At 43.4% G+C, this 18,216-nt stretch overlaps 1 protein-coding gene across 1 annotated transcript in view; it reads left to right on the top strand.

The window, feature by feature from the left end:
* Positions 1 to 1,632: 1,632 nt before the first annotated feature.
* Positions 1,633 to 18,216, top strand: part of TBX15 (T-box transcription factor 15) — a 92,334-nt gene continuing 75,750 nt past the window's right edge. Inside the window, exon 1 of the mRNA XM_018074716.2 lies at positions 1,633 to 2,137. Within this exon, the coding sequence (XP_017930205.1) occupies positions 1,936 to 2,137 (202 nt within the window). The 5' untranslated portion in view covers positions 1,633 to 1,935. The remainder of the gene's footprint in view (positions 2,138 to 18,216) is intronic.

Here is an 18,216-nt window from a genome sequence, read left to right as displayed (position 1 = left end):
GCAGCGCCGCTGTGCCCGGCGCCAAGCCTGCGGCGATTGACCTGTCAAGGAGGTGTACCGGAGGGGAGGGGAAAGGAACGGAGAGGAAGGGGCTGAGGGTTGTAGCGCAGGTGATGGAGACTCACAAAGCGTGCTCCTCGGCCTAGACATCAGGGCTTAGCTTTCCCGAGATTTAGCGAAGAAATGGCTTCTTTCCCGCTTTTCATCCGAAATCCGTTTCCGTGCGTGTGAACCTCGGCGCGCTGCTGTCAGTCAGCGCTTTAGGCCGTAGAGAGAGGGCTGAAGCGCTCCGCCGTACCGTGCGGATGTGGGCACCTTGGATTCACTTTGGGAGCAAAAGGAAGCGTCTTTCCCCCCAGCACTCCCGCGTGTGCCCCCTTCACTTGTGTCCAGCCCCATAGTAAAAAATCGTTTACGATTCGTAAAAAAATCTCAATTCGTTTACGAAAAATCTCACTCTTCTCCCGGCGCTGCCCTAAGCAGCTCTGCGCCTTCAGGGAGCAGGGGAGAAACACCGGACAAAAAATAATTCCTTCCTGAAAATTGGTGTGTCTTCTCCCCCGCTTTTCCACCGTGACTCGGTCCATGTTAATTTTCTCCCGTACTTCATAATTATTTATATTTTATTTTGAACTTGTATTCGATCCTCGGGATCGAATAAACCCCCTCGGCTTTCCCCCCTGTATTTTCCCTATACAGTGTTTTGCCTGGCTTCACCTATTTTTCCGGGGTCCCATCAGTTAATAAAAACACACGCTTCCGCCACCTTCTCAAAAGCAGCGCTTGTTGCTTTTCACTGAGAGCCCCCCCCGCGCCACGCGTGACCGAGGGGCGTGGGAGCAGTTGCAGACCCGCCTCAGCCGGGAGGATTTCAGAGCAGAGTGAACAGGAGAGCAAGAAATAAAATGCTGAATATCATTCAGGCAACCGGCCGGGATCTGTACCTAGCGGGTTTGTTCCGGCTGTAGCCAAAGCGACAAAAAGAAGTGGGAAAGGGGGAAAATTTATTTATATATAAAAAAAAACCTCCTTCCCAAAGAGAAGGCGCTCCCACTACCCGTGTTTGTCTGGGTCTCTCTACCAGCCCACGCCGGCCGCTCAGCCCCGCCGTTCCACGGACACGCATCGTTTTGAAGTGAAATTTCAACCCCCTCGAGACGTTGCTTCTGCCGGGTCAACACCGATTCCACCGGCAAGCGCAAGTAATACATGGCATAAATGACTTTTAAAAACACCCCCTCATCCGGCACCACTGGGTGGTAAAGCCCCTTTCGGGTACTTTGCGTGGGGATTAGGCAGCAGCAGTCTCTGGGAAATCTGGGTGCGGCGGAGAGAAGTGTGGGAGTTGTTACCTCTCTGCATTTAGAGCTATGGGCTTCCTACTGGCTCCCCGTTCTTCAAACAGTTAATTCTCCCGGCCGGTGCTCCAGGACTCAGATGGCCAAAATTCCTCTCCCTGAAGCCCGAGTCTCCCTTCCCTCCCCATTGGGTCGCAGCTTTTGGGTCTCTTCCGAGCTCTCCCTCCTATTGGCCGGGGACAGGTTTTTTTTTTTTTTTTTCTTTCTTTTTTTTTTTTTCCTTGACAGGCGCACACAGCCTGCCTAACTCTTGGAGAAAAAAAAAATCCCAGAAGTTTGGATCAATCAGAGAGAGACAGAAGGAAAGGGGAGAAGGAAAAAAAAAAAAGAAATCCAGCCTGCAGCCCCTCTGAGCAAGTGCTGGGACCTGGGCTGAGCACACCCTCCCGGCTCTGCCTGCGGAGTATCTGCAGCCTCATGTAGTGCTTTCAGGAGACTGAGGGCTGGTTCTTCTGGGGGTGCAGCTGGGGAGGGGTGGGGGGGGAAAAGAAGCAAGAGGCTCTGCCTCTGGTCCCCGAGCTGTGCGCTTCCAGCCACTGGTCGCTCCTCTGCCCAAGGGCCTGGGCTGGGGGATAAGATGAGTGAGAGGCGAAGATCGGCGGTGGCCCTCAGCTCCCGAGCGCACGCTTTCTCGGTAGAAGCCTTGATCGGGACAAATAAAAAGAGGAAACTGCGAGACTGGGAGGACAAGGGGCTGGATTTGTCCATGGAAAGCCTCAGCCCCAATGGCCAGCTGGGGGACAATGAAGACCCGACTCAGTGCCTGGACCTCAACCCCGGTTAGTGCGACTCCTTTCTCTTCGGGACTCCCCCGCCCGCCCCGCTCCCTCCCCGCCACTAGCCGCTCGCTGCCCGCCGGGAGAGCTGTGCCCAGCAGCGTGTCCCGGAAAACATCCGGGACTGGGGGTAGAGGAAAAGGAAGCAGGATTTTTGCGGAGATTTCTTGGATTTTTTCCTTTCAGTTTACGGGGACTTTTCTCCTACTCGCTGCGTCCCTTTTCCCCCCACAGCTCCATGATATCCCGGGAGGGGCAGCGTGCCGACTCCGCTTTCTCTTTCTCCCCCTCTCCTCCCTCTCCACGCCTGTCGGTCGCGATAGTCCTTCACGAGTGTCTCGGGACACGCGGTACTCCTTGTTCCGGAGTTTCCCGGCCTCCGATCGCGGAATTGCCGGGTGGGTCGGGGGCAAAGGAGTGGGGTGCGACATGCACCCATCTCCTCTTTCCGAGTTACCAGCCAAACCCCCGAGTCTGTTTCGTGGAGACCGTGCGCCCTAACCGGAGGTTTCGGTGGAGGAGGAGTCCAGGATCAGCCCTGCGCCGAGGCGAGGGTCGCCGGCTCCTCAGAGCGACGGGGACCCACTACACACCCCTGCGGCGAGCTCCCACCCGAAGCCTCCCCGGGCTGGGCCGGGCCCGGCAGCGAGTGGCTGGGGGCCTGATCCTTCTCCCGGGATCGGGCCCGCTGGGGCTCGGCGGCGCGCGGCCTCGCTCCGCTCCCGGGACGGAGCGCAACAAGCCACCACAGTGGAGGCCTGGGGAGACGGCGGAGGGGGTCCTACCCTCTCCTCCCTCTCCTACTGCTCCTGGCAGGGAAAAGGGCCTCAGTGGATGAGAGGGACTCCGAGGAGTCCGGTCCGGGGGACCGGGGCGCATGGAGCAGCGCCGGGGCCGCTGTCCCTCGGCCGGCAGCACAGGGTTAGGGAAGAGGGAGAACAACACTTCCCTCCTAGTGTCTTTACTTTTAATTTTAAACTCTCGTTCATTTATTTTTATTTAAAGGAGATTCAGTAGCTCGGAGCTATTATTTGGCTCCGGCGAAACCCCCGATCTCCTCTTTTCCCTCCGGTCTTTTCTCTCCGGCCTAAACCGACGGTGCTGCAAAAGCAGCCGCGGACCCGGGACTACCCCGGGGGTGAAAACGCGCCATGCCCCGTGCCCCTCACCCCCACTGCTCCCACGCCCTTCGCGCCGTCCCCACTCCACACTCCCCAGCGCCTTAAAAAGGGACGCAGAGACCGATCCCGCGCTTATAATTGTAGTGTGGGGAAAAAACGAATTTTAGGGGATTTCACTTCGCTTTTAATATTGGGATGGGGGAAAAAGGTCAAGCGATTTCTTTGAGCGACACTGTGAGAAAAAGCGCAGAAATTTCCTCCAGTTGTGCCAAGTCCGCTCCGCCGCACTTGGAGAAGAAAACACCTTTTAAAAATTATTTTTCTTTATTTTACATGACGTTCCCTGAGCTATCAGTAAGCGTCAGCTCAAGACCCAGAATAAGAAAAAAAACCAAAACCAAAACAAACAAACAAACATACAAAAAGGAGGGGGAAAAAAGATAAAGAAAGATAGAGGTGTCAAAAATATTTGCTGCAAAAAAAATATTTAAAGTGTTTTTGAACGGAGCTAAAGACCGGGAACTCCGAAGACCTCGCCCAGCTACGCTCTCAAGGAACCGCACTTCGATTTGCTTTGAATAGCAGCAGCCCTTCCCGGTGCGGATCCTAAGGAGAAGTAGGTAAAATCTGCTGCCAGGGACGTCTCTTCCAGCGAAGGGACGTGAGTAAAGAAGAGGGGACAGCAGCGATCAACCAGTAAAAGGATAGCTCAGGTTTTCAGGGACTTCCCTGTTCAAAAGAAAAAATACGCGAACAAAAACAAAAAATCCAATGTCTAATAACAGAGCAGATCTGTGCGTCAGTCCTCTCTTTTTAGAACCGTTTTCCTTATTTTTTTAGCAGCAATAGGATATATTTTTGAGTAGTCTAAAAGTTTAACTTGCCCGTTTCTCCACGAATTCGAAATGGAAAATTGGAAAACTCCCTCTGTGCCAGATTGGAGAGCGGGACAGAATGACTGCTAGTGCCTGAAACCTCAGAATGCAAACGTGATGTTTTTCATAAAGCAAAGGAAATCAAGAACAGTTTGAGAAATCATTTTTAGGGGGTTGATAGACTTTAAATAAAGTCCACGACTGTAATTTGCACAGTCACTTCATTAAACCTAATTCCTCCGAGGTGCACCTTTGCTCCTGGGTGAAAATTGATTAGCGGCTCTATAATGACCACCAAATTCCATCTTTACAAGACCTAATTAAGAACAAACTTTGCACCTAAAGTATTTTAAACTTGCCAAATCTCCAGCGATATAGCAAAAAAAAAAAAAAATTAGAAGGGGGAATTTTTATAGCGTCCCAAAGGTTCAACAGTCAAAGCCGCTGCCCCGAGTAGCGATGGGCTGTTCCTTCTGCTGGAGGGATTCTTGGTACGGTGTACTCACGGAGAGGCCGCAAGTAGTACAGTACGAGCTGGGAAATTATGTGTTGATTTTGCGTGTGATAACATAAATCGGGCTAGCCCCGTTTATCGATCTTTTCCCTTAAAGTTCCTCCATTTCAGCTCAGGAGGGTCTGAAAATCATTCGCCGCGGGGAACTAAACATGGCCAAGGGCAGAGTAAGGCTTTGCTCTCCTTTTTACAGATCTTTTCCGTGCAGGCGGGTATCAGGATTTCTTTCTCTCCCACGCGCTGGCGTGGATTTTCCTCTCCATCCTCCAGGGGTGGGAGTGAGGTAGGGGTATCGGTGGGGTGGCCCCATTCCACTCTCGGCGTTGGGGCTTCGCCGCCTTCGGTGCGGCTTTGTGCTGGACGTGTACAAACTGCAGCCCTGGGGGTGCGTGGGACCCAGCGCTCCTCATCTCCCCGTTTTAGCGGAATCCTCGACCCCTTATGTGCCATTTTACAGCCGTGCCCAAACACTTCGATGATGATATTGGCGATACTGAGTCGCCCCGAGAGACCTCCCCGCGCTCCGGGGCCGCATCTTCCCGGGAGAAGCGAGATGGCAGGCTGGGAGGTGGCGGGTTGGGTGTGAAAAGCAAGCGGATAAATCCCCCAAGTTTATAAAAAATATCTCCTGAATATCCAAGTTATTTATGTCTCAGCCATGAATCTTGTCGCCAGAGTTAATGCGTTTTTTTACGACTCACTTAAAAGGGGGATAAATCTGGATTTTAATTACGTGAGGGTTCTAATCACGACGTTGCGAAAAGGAATTCGGGATTACAAGCAGCTCTCACCGTCTCTCCCCCAACCCCGTCCACCTGGGGCGCGCCGGGCGTGGGGCCGCGGCCGGGCCGGCGGGAGGCAGGGCTCGCCCCGGGGCTCGCTGAAGACTTCCCAGCTGCTACCCCGCTATCGGGCTGGGCCGGGCTCCCGGCATCCTCCACCGGTCCTCGGTTCTCGCCGCGGAGAGGCGAGAGGAGCAGGAGAGTGGAGGGGCACCCCTCCGTCCCCTTGGCAGGTTTGGTTTCAGAGGGCAGCAAAACAATGGGCTCGGGTGTCTTCTGGGTATTTATAGACTTAACCTGAGCAGCGGAAAGGTCACGGGGGGCCCGGGCGTTGCCTCCCTTGATGTCTATATTGTTTGCCGTCGTTTACGGCGGTGGCATTCGTCGGCCCTTCCCTCCGCCGCGCTAAGGGCCCAGGGACAGAGCGAGGCAGAGCCGAGCGCGCTCCTTTCCCTGTGGGCGCGTCTCCCCCAACAGAAGCACGGCTGCTCCCCTAGGGGGTCGGGGTCGCTTCACTGTGAGAGGAGAGCAGGCGCTTCAGAGGCAGAACAAAACGGTGCGACTAAAAAGATGGAATTTTTCGGCTTCGGGATGGCCCTTTTCCTCGCAAAGAAACACGCGAGTCAAGTTTGTAAACGAATTTTGGCAGTGCAGTCCTTGTATCACACATCCTATCGGCATTTTTGATTGCGTAAATTAAAAGTGGCCATATCGCTTAAAAAAATCCCAAACCACCTGAAAACAAACTAACAAACACCCAAAAAACAAACTAAACCAAAAGAAAACAAGGCATTGTTGGGAGTTTAATTTTTCGTTCCCTATGTTTATCTGAATCTACATTAGAGAACTACTGCGAGGTTTTGCAACGAGAGAAAACAATAAGGCACACATTTTAAGACCTACAACGTGTTTATTACAGCTGCTTATCCATAAGATTAAGATCCGAGAGCTTGACAAAGCCTTCTGTGGTTGTCAAGAGTAAAGCCTCCATCTCTTACTGAGGCACGTTCTCCTGCCTCTCCCGGCAGGTTGCTCGGGTGTCCATCCCAATCCCACTCCGCCGCAGGGCTCCTGCTCCTCCTCGCCCCCGGGCAAACCCCCTCCACCGGCGGGAGTGCGGAAGTCACGCAGTCCGTCCACCTTCCGGAGAGGCAAACAGATTTTAACAGCAGGAGAAATGCGATTGATCATACGTGACCTGTCTTTATTTTTTTGTTCAATACCCCTGCTTCTGAATGCTCATATTGATGAAGTCCCGTTCTTTGAGCAGTGGCTGTTACAGCCGCGAATAGGGAGCGACCTAACTTGATTTTTCGCTTCAGCTTTTGTTTGAGTGCTCGGTGGATGGGACTAGGATTTCAAGTGCTGGCAGAGAACGTTTTCTTGTCTCTTCCCTGAGGTAGGGCGCACTGCTTTACATCACCCTTTGCATGGTCCTCAAGGCTCGCCAATGAGCAATACTCTGTAACAACGAGGTGTAAGAGAGAGTGTCAGCTTTGGCTTGGGACTGGGAGTTATGGATGCGAAGTCTTTCTAACAAATTTGTGTATGACTGGGATTGTATGAATTCATTTCACCTGTTGAATCATCAGTTTTCCTCTTTAAGAGAGGATACGGAGCTCAGATTCATTGGTCCCTTGTGTACATGATGGAAGGAAATGCAAAAATCTGACCCTCCTAATGCCTCTGCTCCCCCTATGCTCCAGCCGCAGAGCTAATGCTCTAGCCCTTCTCAGAGTAGACAATCGCAGGAGGCAGATGGAGCTGTCCAGATGAGAGCCAGAAGAGCCTGTAGGGGCTCGGGAAAGGGTTGTCTTAGTCAAGTTCATACAACTCTGACCTTGGAGCCAGGGGAGACTGAGAGCGAGAAGGATTTGTCCCTGCGATAACATGCGTCTTACTGACTTGGTGAACTCCTGCTGCTGGGTTTGTGAAACTCTTCCTGCAGAGAGGTGAATTGCTCACACTGTATTAAGAGGGCAGGTAACAGAAAAATAGAGACAAGCCTTACAGCGCAGCAGAGCATTAGAAAAAAGCACAGCGTGGCAAAAAACTTTCCCCTCTCTTTCATACGTGTTTCAAATCTGCAGCATCTTTTACCCAGGTTTATTCCATCTGTTGGGAAGGGGAAAACTGCTATTTCAAACGATGTTTCTTACCTTTGACAAGAACTTCAGGAGAATCCAAAAAGCTTCTGTTACAAGCAAAAGTCAAGTAATTCCTTACAAACCATCAATCACTTCTCCCTCCTCCCATATGGGACTGAGTGCTTATATCAAATATCAGTCTAGCTATCCTCTCCTCAGGCAGAAGTGTTCTGCTTTATCTGTATCTGTCTTCAAGGAAAACTGATATTTTTTTCAGATGGAAAGTTGTAAGATGTATTCCAAGAGTGCTACATCCAGGAAAGAGCATTTGCATTATTTTACAACGCAGTCGGCACCAGTTGAGTCACTTCTTTTCACACAGATCACTGTGTGAACAGATTCTGTTCCTATTGTAATCAGTTGGATTCTTGTATGAATCTTAGGTCTCCAAAGATTAAAACTTTTTTTTTTAACCTTTCTTTTTTCCTGCCTTCTCATCTAGATTAATAAGCTTACACTAGTTTAAATAGCGCACTAAAATCACTCTGAGAGTATTCAGAAAATTCCTGGATATATTGAGACAGGATCATATGGCATTTGTATCAGTTCCTTTTGCAAGTAAAATCCATTCAATTGTGATTTAAATCACCCCGTATTGAGATCTGTACTTTACACTGATGATGTAAAATCAAGTTCAATGAAAAAAGCTTAACTTTTCTAAAACTAACAATGTTTCAGAGAACAACAGAGTTTCTGGGAGAGGCTGAGCCTTTTAGTGCCTTCTGATGTAATTACAGGATTTTATGCGAACTCTTAGCTCTCTGACAGTGCAATTATTTTGCAATAATGGGATGGGAAGTTATGTTTAAATTCTGACAGCAAAAGGAGGGTGGGTATACATGCAAATGGGCAGTATTTGTCAGCCTGGGAGCTGTGTGGCTCCATTGGGAAGAGCAGCTGTGAGCACCTGGGTGTATAGGAAAAGGCAGGCAACTGGGATCTTCCCAGTGCTCCAGTTCCTAATCTCGGCCAGAATAGCTCTGCATAGCAGGACATTGAAAGATTTGGCTTTTATGGCTTTTTATTTGAACCAGTGTTTCCACAGGGAGAGTACCATCCAGCAATGCTGAGACATTTCTGTTTCCAGAGGAAAAAAAGGTGTAGCTTTTTGTTGCTTATATCCAGTACTGTTTAAAATAGATTATTATTGCAACCTTAATGCCTGTGAAACATCTGCTGTCTCAAAAATACAGTCCTGTTGCATTTCTTGTGTTAAAAACTGTTGCATGCTCTGGTGAGAAGTTCTAGGGGAAGATAACATAGTGCTATGGTAAAATTAAATTGAAATATCTTTGAAAGCAGATTAAGAATTTTTAAAACTCTGAAAGGAAACATAGTACCAGCTCAAATTCAAGCAACAATATTCGTGCCAGGGGCATCTTTTAATTGCATATTCTGCAAGGTCAGAAAACAATGAATCAGTAAATCAATCCAAGAAGTGACAAAAGCACTTGTTACAATAATATTTACAATAATATTTCCATATACCCTTTGCTCAATTGAGCTATTGATCTGACTGTGTTTTGAAAGATGGTGAAAGGACTGTCTGAGTCAGTCCCCTGTGACAGTGGGTTGTCTGATGTTTGTTGCGTATTTGCAAATACAACCTTACAGAAGTTGGAGGGAAGGATTCACCTAGCAAATATCTTAGACCAGAACATACCAATTTGCAGCAACAGAGGATTTCTGATGATTTTTCATTTTGAGATGCAGTAGAAAAGAAGTGAAGATTTTGAGGATTCATTTAGATTGAGTTTAATAAAAGCTTTTTTTTTTTGCTTCACTGAGAATCAGAAAAACTTAGGATTTGGCCAGCCTTTGAATATTATTTTTGTATCATCAAACTACCTAAAGTTTTTGAGTTATGCAACCATTTTAAAATTTGCAGTTAAAAAAAATAAGGCATTTTTATTTATATATAGGACTCAAATAAAGCATTTGGCCATTCAAAACTGTTTTGCAATTTTTCTTCTTCTAAAAATCAAAGTTGTTTACCAAGTTCTGTAGGATTTCATGAAGTTTTCTTTTCTCCAAAGCTGGGTTTTCATTGTTGATTCACTATATATATATGCATTTATATATAAAATATTCAGCTAAACTCTTGCTCGGTAGAACTCAGCCCTTGTCATAGTGGATGGTTTCACTTCACTGTCTCTGCACTTCTTCATTCTTCTCAAGACTTTTGCTTTCTTGGAAGGAAATCTTCCAGTATCGTTAAATGGACATTCTCAACTATGTCTACATGTGTAGCTCTTGGAAAAGAACTTAGGAAGAAATTATTGCCAACCACCTTTAAAAGAACCAATTTAGAGTTTCTAAAGAGTACTTAACCGACTGGTTAAAAACTGACACAAATCATATTAATAATCAGCACATTTATATGAATACAGCCACAGCAAAAATTGTTTGAAAATCAGTGGGCCAGAGCACACAGAATAGTTATGAATGACTTACAGTTCTTTGACTTCACTCGGGGACTGGATGCACTCTTGGCTAGCATTGACATTTTTCCCATGACCAATGAATTAACAAACCCAAGCCTCTTCTTTTAGGAGCTTCAGGAAATGGAGAACTCCCTGATCAGAAACCTACCCCAAAACTAAGGGGAAAATTGAAGACACCACAGTGTCTTTGCTTTTAATAAGAGCGAAGAACTATGCATTGTATACTTCCTAAGAAGCTGCACTAGTAATAGCAAAATCCTTAAAGAAGATACCAGCAGATGCCATCATCTGTGAGGATGCCTATGCACATAAAATAATTCTAATGAGAACATGTTATAACCATTTAGAAATTCATGGTGCATATGATGAGAAGGTTAGGGAGTCTTCAAAAATAGGTTCTTGATTTATCCCTGAAATGCCTGTAGATCAGTTTTGTAAATCTGAGTCTGCAAGGAAGAAGGGACCTTGGAAATAGATGGAAAAATTGACAGATAGACTTTTTTTTTCCACTTAATCACTGCACTGGATTGTCCTCAATCCTTCTCTCAGGATCCTATTAAAAGATCAGTTATTAAATGTTCCTAGCTCTTATTGTCTTCACATTTGACCGCTTTTACAAGCATCACTTCATTTGATGAAGAAATTATCCCAGTGCTGCTCTGTCATCCCTCTTTCATCTTTAAACATGGATGCACTTTGCACAGAAAAATGTTGCAAATTTATTTTTGTTATGCTTTAAGCAGTCTTTCTGGTCAGGGTGAAAAAATAGTAGAAGACCTGATGAGCGTTCCCTTGTACTCTCTCAGACCTTAATGGAAATGCTTTCACTGGCTTTTTTGAAAGCAAACCTCATCCTTGAGGTGCTGCTAGACTCTGCTACTGCCTTAACTTGTAATATAATACCATGCAAGAATTGGGATTGGCAATCTTAAATTTTTAGTTGACATATCCTCTTGTGAAATTGTGTATTGCCCCTGAGTCGGTTCTTTTATTTAATAAAGACTTTGGAAGTGTCCTATGACATTGCATAAACCAGTAGCATGAAGGCTGTTGGAAGCACACTTAGGAGGCAGCTGCTAAAGGAGGGCCTGATTCTGTGAGATGCCAAGTATCTGCATTTTATGGTGCTGATTTTCAAGGGTGCAGCTTTTGTGATCTTATTTTCAGTGGTGTTAAGAACTTGTAATCGCCATGGAGATCTTGGCCTCTCACTTGATTTCTGCTCTGAGATACCCTAAACAGGCAGCCACGGCCAGAAGGTAGCCTTCCTCTCAGCACAACTGTCAGGACTGGAATAATTTTGGCTTATATATGGGGATTTCTTTTTTGTACCAGTCTGTAGGAGTTAAATAATCATGATGGTGAGGTTAATGCCTGGGAGATCACTTTTATGCTATAGATGGATCATGTTTGCTCTTCAGATTTGCTGCAAATGCCTGATGGTGTGAAAACTATCAGGTTGGATCAGATACAAGTTTCTGAATTATGCCCGTCTTCACAATTTCTAAGTGCTCCTGCCCTTTCATTGTGTAATAAAATAAAACAGTGCTCCATACAAGGCAACAAGGCTGTTATTTTTAAACTGAAAAGTAGGGTTTTTTCTTAAGAAAACTTAATCTTTTTTACACCAGAAGGTGGTAGGAAGCTAGGAAAATATAGAATACAGCCCATGACTGTGGGTGCCTAATGGTTTTTTATTTTGCTCTGGAATTTAAAAGATAAATAGAAGATTTATTATTGTAGGATTTGAGGGTTTCCTGTGCCAAGCTCCTTGGATCAAATAAAAAAAAAGTCTTCATTTACCATCAAACAACCCCAGCAAACTCTCCATCTGCCTAGTGGCAAGCCAGGCGCATTATTCGCTTCAATGCTGGGGAGTGTTAGCCACATAAGACTGTAACATCACAGTTCTGTTATGCAGGTCCCTGCAACTCTGACAGAGTGGCAGAGAGCCTACACTGCCCCGTTAGAGACTGCTTGGATTATCCTGTACATAGTAATTCTGTTTACTCCATAACTCAGGAAATTGTGCCTGAGCTAGGGAAAGGGAGGGCAGCTGTGGAAGTGCCTAGCAGTGTGCTGTAACAGAAATGGAAAATAATTAATAGTTTTTGTGAAAATATAGGCATATAATGCAACTTCAGGAAGATAAACCCCCTCATTCTGCTTCTTGGCATGAAAGATTCGATTGTGAATTGGCTGTTTATTAAGAGTGTTTCAAGACTGATTGCTTAAGTTACATTAAGATGCTGAGTTTCATTTATCTGGAGTAATTTGGGAATAACTGATTTAGAAAAAGTGGAAAGAGGCTGGACTAAGTACATACGGGGCACATAAGCAAGTAATCCAGTATGGTTACAGCCCTTAACAGACAAGCAGTTCAAACCCAAAGGAGTATGGAAAATGTCTGGGGAATTTTTTGGCTCTGTTCTTTTGCAATGTCAGATACCCTGCCCCGGTTGTGCTCTCAGACACCTGCTGGACTGGAATGTCTATGGGCTTCTGTAGGTGCTGACTCGTCCTTGGGCTGAGAAAGCATAGTAAAATAGTACATCAAGAATAAGAGGGCTGTAGCTCAGCCCAGATGAGGACTGGGTGCCCCATTTTGCTCTGAGGGGCTCACTCGAACAGGACAGGGGACATAACGCACCGGGGAATGCACTGGGTTAATGCTGTGTTTGCAGAGTTACATGTGCACATTATCCTCCTGGGAATTAAGTGAAATCAGGCAAAATCAGGAAGACATGAGTTAATAGGGGTAAAGGAGTAGAAAACCAGGCAGAAAGGGGAATCACAATTGGGAAGGCAGAGGAGAATGAGGCAGGAAAGGGAGTAGTTCAGGCCTTCATTTCCTACCCACCAGCTGCTCTCGGCATGAGAAGAAATTAGAAACTGTTTTCAGACTTTCTCCCTGCATCTGGGTACCTTCCTGGTTCATTTGCCCCCTGCTCCCCCTGCCCCCAGAATAATGAATAACGTGGTTCCTATAAATGAAATATACTCTTCAAAATGGTTTCTGAAGGCAACTTAGTACATTATATGAGTAAATGTAATAATTTGGTGTAGCTTAGATATGTAAGAGGGGGAAACAGTAAACCTCTCAAATAAGCAGAAGTTTTCATGAAAAAGAGCAGGGTTTTTCCCATGGTCCTTGTTCTCCATGGTTTAATGCAAAAAAGTCAGGAATTTCAGGAAAAATTATAAAACTCTTCTAGAGGAAATATTTTCTCTTACAGAAAACTCCACAGGAATTTTTAGAATATTATTTAAAATCCTATTTGCAACTTTTACCACTTTATTCAGGCCTGCAGCCTTTTTATAGTCTATAGATGTTACATGCGGAGTTATCTATTTTATTATGCAGTTCCATTGGATGTACATTATTGATTTCCATTGCATATAAACATCATATGTTTCAGTGCTTTATGGTATTAATATTTAAATTTTCGGTATACAGAAGTTTTTTACATTCCTGAGAGACTATGTTAGTCATTATTGCAATGAGTGTAGTTATTTATTCTTATAGGTATACCTATAGGCAATTTCTAATTACTAATTAAATAATGCGTAGCACATTTCTTATTGTTAAGGACATAATTAAACTCAATTTATGATAATCAAGTACTACAGACAATTCAATCTTCTCCCTCTCCTCAGAATTTCTACTTATTTTTTTTTTGTGTGTGTGTTTTTCCTGGGGGCATGGGTGGAGGGAAGAGGGAGGCAGATTTTTTTAAAAACGTCTGTCTGGCTAGGACCCCATAACTTAAATCAAAAGTCGCAAATAGTAGCAATAGTTTCTTGTTACAATTATTTGTAGTGGAATGAGAATATTTATTTGTGAGCTCACCCTCAATCATTTCATTTATGAATATTCAAACATATACTGAGTATTCATGAAAATGCTTGATAGTCTTGAATTAAAATATAAGTAATTACATCTCAGATAGTTGCTATTTGCTGTAGCATTTATACAGTGATGTTTGCCGTGCAGATAAATGGGAAGAAAAAGCTTATTATTATGGTCATCGAATGAAGCGTAGAGCACTTATTTTGTATTTCTTTCCTGAAAATTGTGTGGGTTTTTTCAATCTTTTTTTTTTCTATTTCTGCTTCTTTTTTTATTTTATTCCAAGTTCACAGTCGTAGTATTTTTCACTTGTCTGAGTCATGACTTTTCTCCTGTATGTCAGGATGCTTGTTCAGCTCTATTTCTAAAGCAAGAGGTGATTCATTGTTGGCACTTGGGCCGTTGCACGTACTTAGACTGTTGACTCTTTGTGGCAGCCTGATGATCTCCCCTGCTTACATTTAACAGTACAGCAGAGCATCAATTGACATCCAGGGCTTCAGGACATTACAGTTGCACAAAGAATAATATTTTGAAGGTGTTGCTGGTTACTCACCATCCTTTTATAAGACAACACTCACACCAACTGTTTACGCTGTGGCTGGCTGATTTTTTTCCCCATGTACATACTAAGATGTGATTTTCATTGCATATGCCAGACTTTGCTTCTTTGAGCACAGCAGGTCAAATGCTCATAACTCTTCCCCCGTACCTCCACCATAGGGGAAAAAGGGACTTCAACCAGGGTTTGTCATTATTTTACTTGTGGTCTGAGTTTGACATAATTTAATAATAAATTCAAAAGCATGGTCGATGATATTTGAGTAGGAACTCAAATTTCAGCACAGTGGAAACCCTAAATGAAGAAATAATGAAAGTAGAGTTATGTGAGGTAGAACAGAGGTCTTGTTTTGTTTCAGTGCACAATCAATTACAGGTGAAATTGCCATTTATAAAGGAATATTTTGTAAAAAAAAAAAAAAGAAATTCCTGAGCTATGTTTCCTCATCCTCTGCCTAAGATATTGGGGAAAAAACTCCTTTCTTCTTGTATATTTTAACAATAAACAAGGGAATAGAAAGCAGTAATTTCTTTTTTGCAAAGGCAGAGGAATCTGAAGCTGAAGGCTTAGTTTGCAGTGTTTGTAGGGCAATTAAAAATAACAGGATTCCCAATTCAAATGATTGGCTCAAAATGCAACCTTATTTAGGAAGGAAAGCACAGGAATAAGTCAGTGATTGAGTATCTTGCACAAGGAATTTGCCAAATTGGAGATCTAACATTCCCGTTTTCTTCAATTAAATTTTGACTACCCTCACACAAATAAAAAAAGTTTTTTTTTTTTTTTTACAAGGACATGACTTTCAAAAGCTATTTTAAATTATTTTTTCTTTGTTTCACTTCAGAAGAGTGTGCGGATACCTATTTGGGGCCAAATTCAGCAAGCAACTGAGAACTCTAGCCCATTTTGTTACAGAATTTTTAAAAAAGCATAACAGTGACAATGACATTTACGAAGTATTTAATACTCCCCATTTTTAATAAATATAATTCTCCCTCTCTCTTTTTGCTTTTGTTCTAGGATTTCTTTTGTTTAAGAACTAAGGATTTTTTTTACAGGGAAGACTTTCCAGCTCTTCTTAACAGCCCAGAAAAAGTGACTGTTTAATGTTGATTAGAGTTCTAATTTCGTTTTGCTTGCTATACACTTCCTTCACATTGTCTACATGTATGTCTCTTTCTCTATAGGTAGATTTATCATATGTACATGTATATATTATATTTATAATACATATTATTACATATATGATATTATACTAATATTTTTTCTTTTTTTTTATAGGAATGTAGCATTATCTTTTCCTAAGGCCACTAAAACACCAAATTTAAACATTTCACATATTTTAAGGATTTTAGAAATACCAGTCTTCTCTGTTCTTATTTTGCAGTTACAGTTTTTTATGGCAACTAGTATTAGATACCAATGCTACACTTGGTGGCTAAAAATAAGAGAATCGTGCTCTGCAAGAGGTTTCATGCATTTGATGATGAAAGCTCCTTTCATTTTACAATGAAATTTTCACACCTGGTTTTGTATAGAGCAGGAAAAAAGAGGCCTTGCTTTTTAATGGGAGAGGCATTGTTTTATGTATTTATTTATTTATCCAATTAAGTTTGCAGCAAGCACCAAATGTTCATAAGTTGAGTCTTTGCTGTCTTTGGTGAGAACCACTCAAAACCAAGAGCATTCCCCTCTATCGAGCAGATATATTTGTGGTAGCAAGGTTTTTGCTCCGGGGCAAAAGCAGATTTGAAATCCTCTTTTAGAAGGGCAATTCAAAAAATTCACTGTGTTAAACAGAAGTGCAAGAAGCTCTTTTAATGAAAGACAGATTGTAAGCATTTGCCTAAGATTATCACGCTGCTAAACTGAAGCAGAGCAGCCGAAATTCCTGCATCATTTACATCCCATGAGCAAGGCGAGGGTAAAAGCTGGAGGGAAAATATTTGATAATATAGGAGCAAACAGCTGTGAGAAAGAAAAAACTGCACTTTCAGTTGCTGAATCTCTTAGGAAAAGAAAATAATAGTTTAGTCAAAGCCAAACGAAGCAAGCCCTGGGCTGTGTGATGCCATTAATCATTACAAGGACACTCTCAACATAGATTTAAAAAAGAAAGATCAGTTCTGATGTCCTCCAGTTTCTTCTCTCTTTAAATACTCTGGCTGGCACTTAAAATGTATAAAACTTTAATTTTTGTTCCTGGGATCTTTCCCTCTTTACGTTTGCAAAGATGGTTTCTGTTAGACAGTTTCCTCCTTTCTATCTGAGGCCCTGATCCTGCCAAAATGTATTCATGTCCTTTATTGCAGTGAGTCTCCCATCCAAACCCCTCCCAGCAGGAAAGGTGAGCTCATATTTATGTGTCTATAGGAGCAGCGCCTAATTGTAGGGGAAATGGAAACTGTACAGAGTTCTGTCTGTGGCACAAAATAAACAATAGAGAATATGGAGTAAAAGGTATTTCTTTAATACTTCAATTGTAAAAGCAATAGAATTAATCTGTAACTTCAGTAAGAGATACACCCTTCAGAGAGAAATGTAATTTTTCATGTTATAAGTATATAGTTTTAAGCAGAAATAGCTATTAAAATAGCATATCTTGAAATTATTTTACTTGTGAGGGGAGGAATCAGGTTCTTTATTTTAATCCTATATCTTCCTTTCAATGTAAAACTGTCAAGCTTTCCACTGAACTCCAGTGGGACTTTGATTTTATTTCCCTCATGCATGATCTTATTTCGCACATTTAGCAGTTCTAATGGTGGAACTTTAGTTTAGTCCACTCAGAAATTGCAGTATTTATTAAATCATTTTGTATGGTCATAACAAAAGACAGAATGTTGAAAATAATTAAATTGTGACCCCTTATATGTCCTTATTCACAAAAATAGTCTCACTGAAGTTTCTGTGAACCAAAAAGTAGATTGGATGCAATTTAAGCATTTATTTGAGCCTAAAAGCCTAACCAGCATTTGAAGATGGTTTGGGGACAAAAAAGAATGAGCTTAATTTATTTACATGCCTTCAAAGATACTATCAAGTTTTAAAGTATGGTATTGCCATGCATGACTGTAATTGAAAAATCTAGTCTAGCCATAACATGCTACCTTTACCTTGTGCTCGAGCTGGTTGAGATAAAGACTGCAAACCTGCTGTCATCTTACAAAGCTTGGTAAAGTTACTATACAAACTGCTATTGGACCTAACATGAAGAATGGCAATGATAGAGGACTGAGATGTTAGGTGAGAAATTATCTTTTTTTCTGGCTATCAACCTGAGGTAAAAGTTATGGAAAGGTGTTTTGCTATTACTCAGTTTTTGGACTGCAGCTGCAGGGAAGTTATGACAAAGAGAGGTAATCTTTATTTCTTGTTCTCTCTTCTTGCACACTGGTGCAGCTGTTTTACTGAGAGCCATTTGCAGAGCACAGGCAAGATGTCAGTATTTAGATCTTGTATAATAGAATAGGAAGGACCACATAGCAGCACTCCAGGAAGATTTTATAATTTTTTTCCACTCCAAAGGCCTAGTTTTGCTCTTCCACTGGGCCCTGAACTCTTCATTGCTTTCAAAGAGTGTTTCAGAGAGAGAAACAAGCTTCTTGCAAGAAACTGTTCAAATGACTTGCATCATGTCCTGATGCCACCAGAGATGTTAGTTCCTCCTACCCCTTCTGCAATGTTTGTATCCTGTTGTTCACCAACATTTTCATCTCCGCATACGTTTCCTTGAATACCCCATAGCATCCCAATTTCAGTCCTGACTTTTCTACTACAGCCAGGC

Source organism: Manacus vitellinus, unplaced genomic scaffold, assembly GCF_001715985.3.
Source record: "Manacus vitellinus isolate BGI_N305 unplaced genomic scaffold, ASM171598v3 scaffold_28_pilon, whole genome shotgun sequence".
NCBI lineage: Eukaryota > Metazoa > Chordata > Aves > Passeriformes > Pipridae > Manacus > Manacus vitellinus.
This window is presented reverse-complemented; position numbering and strand designations above follow the sequence as displayed.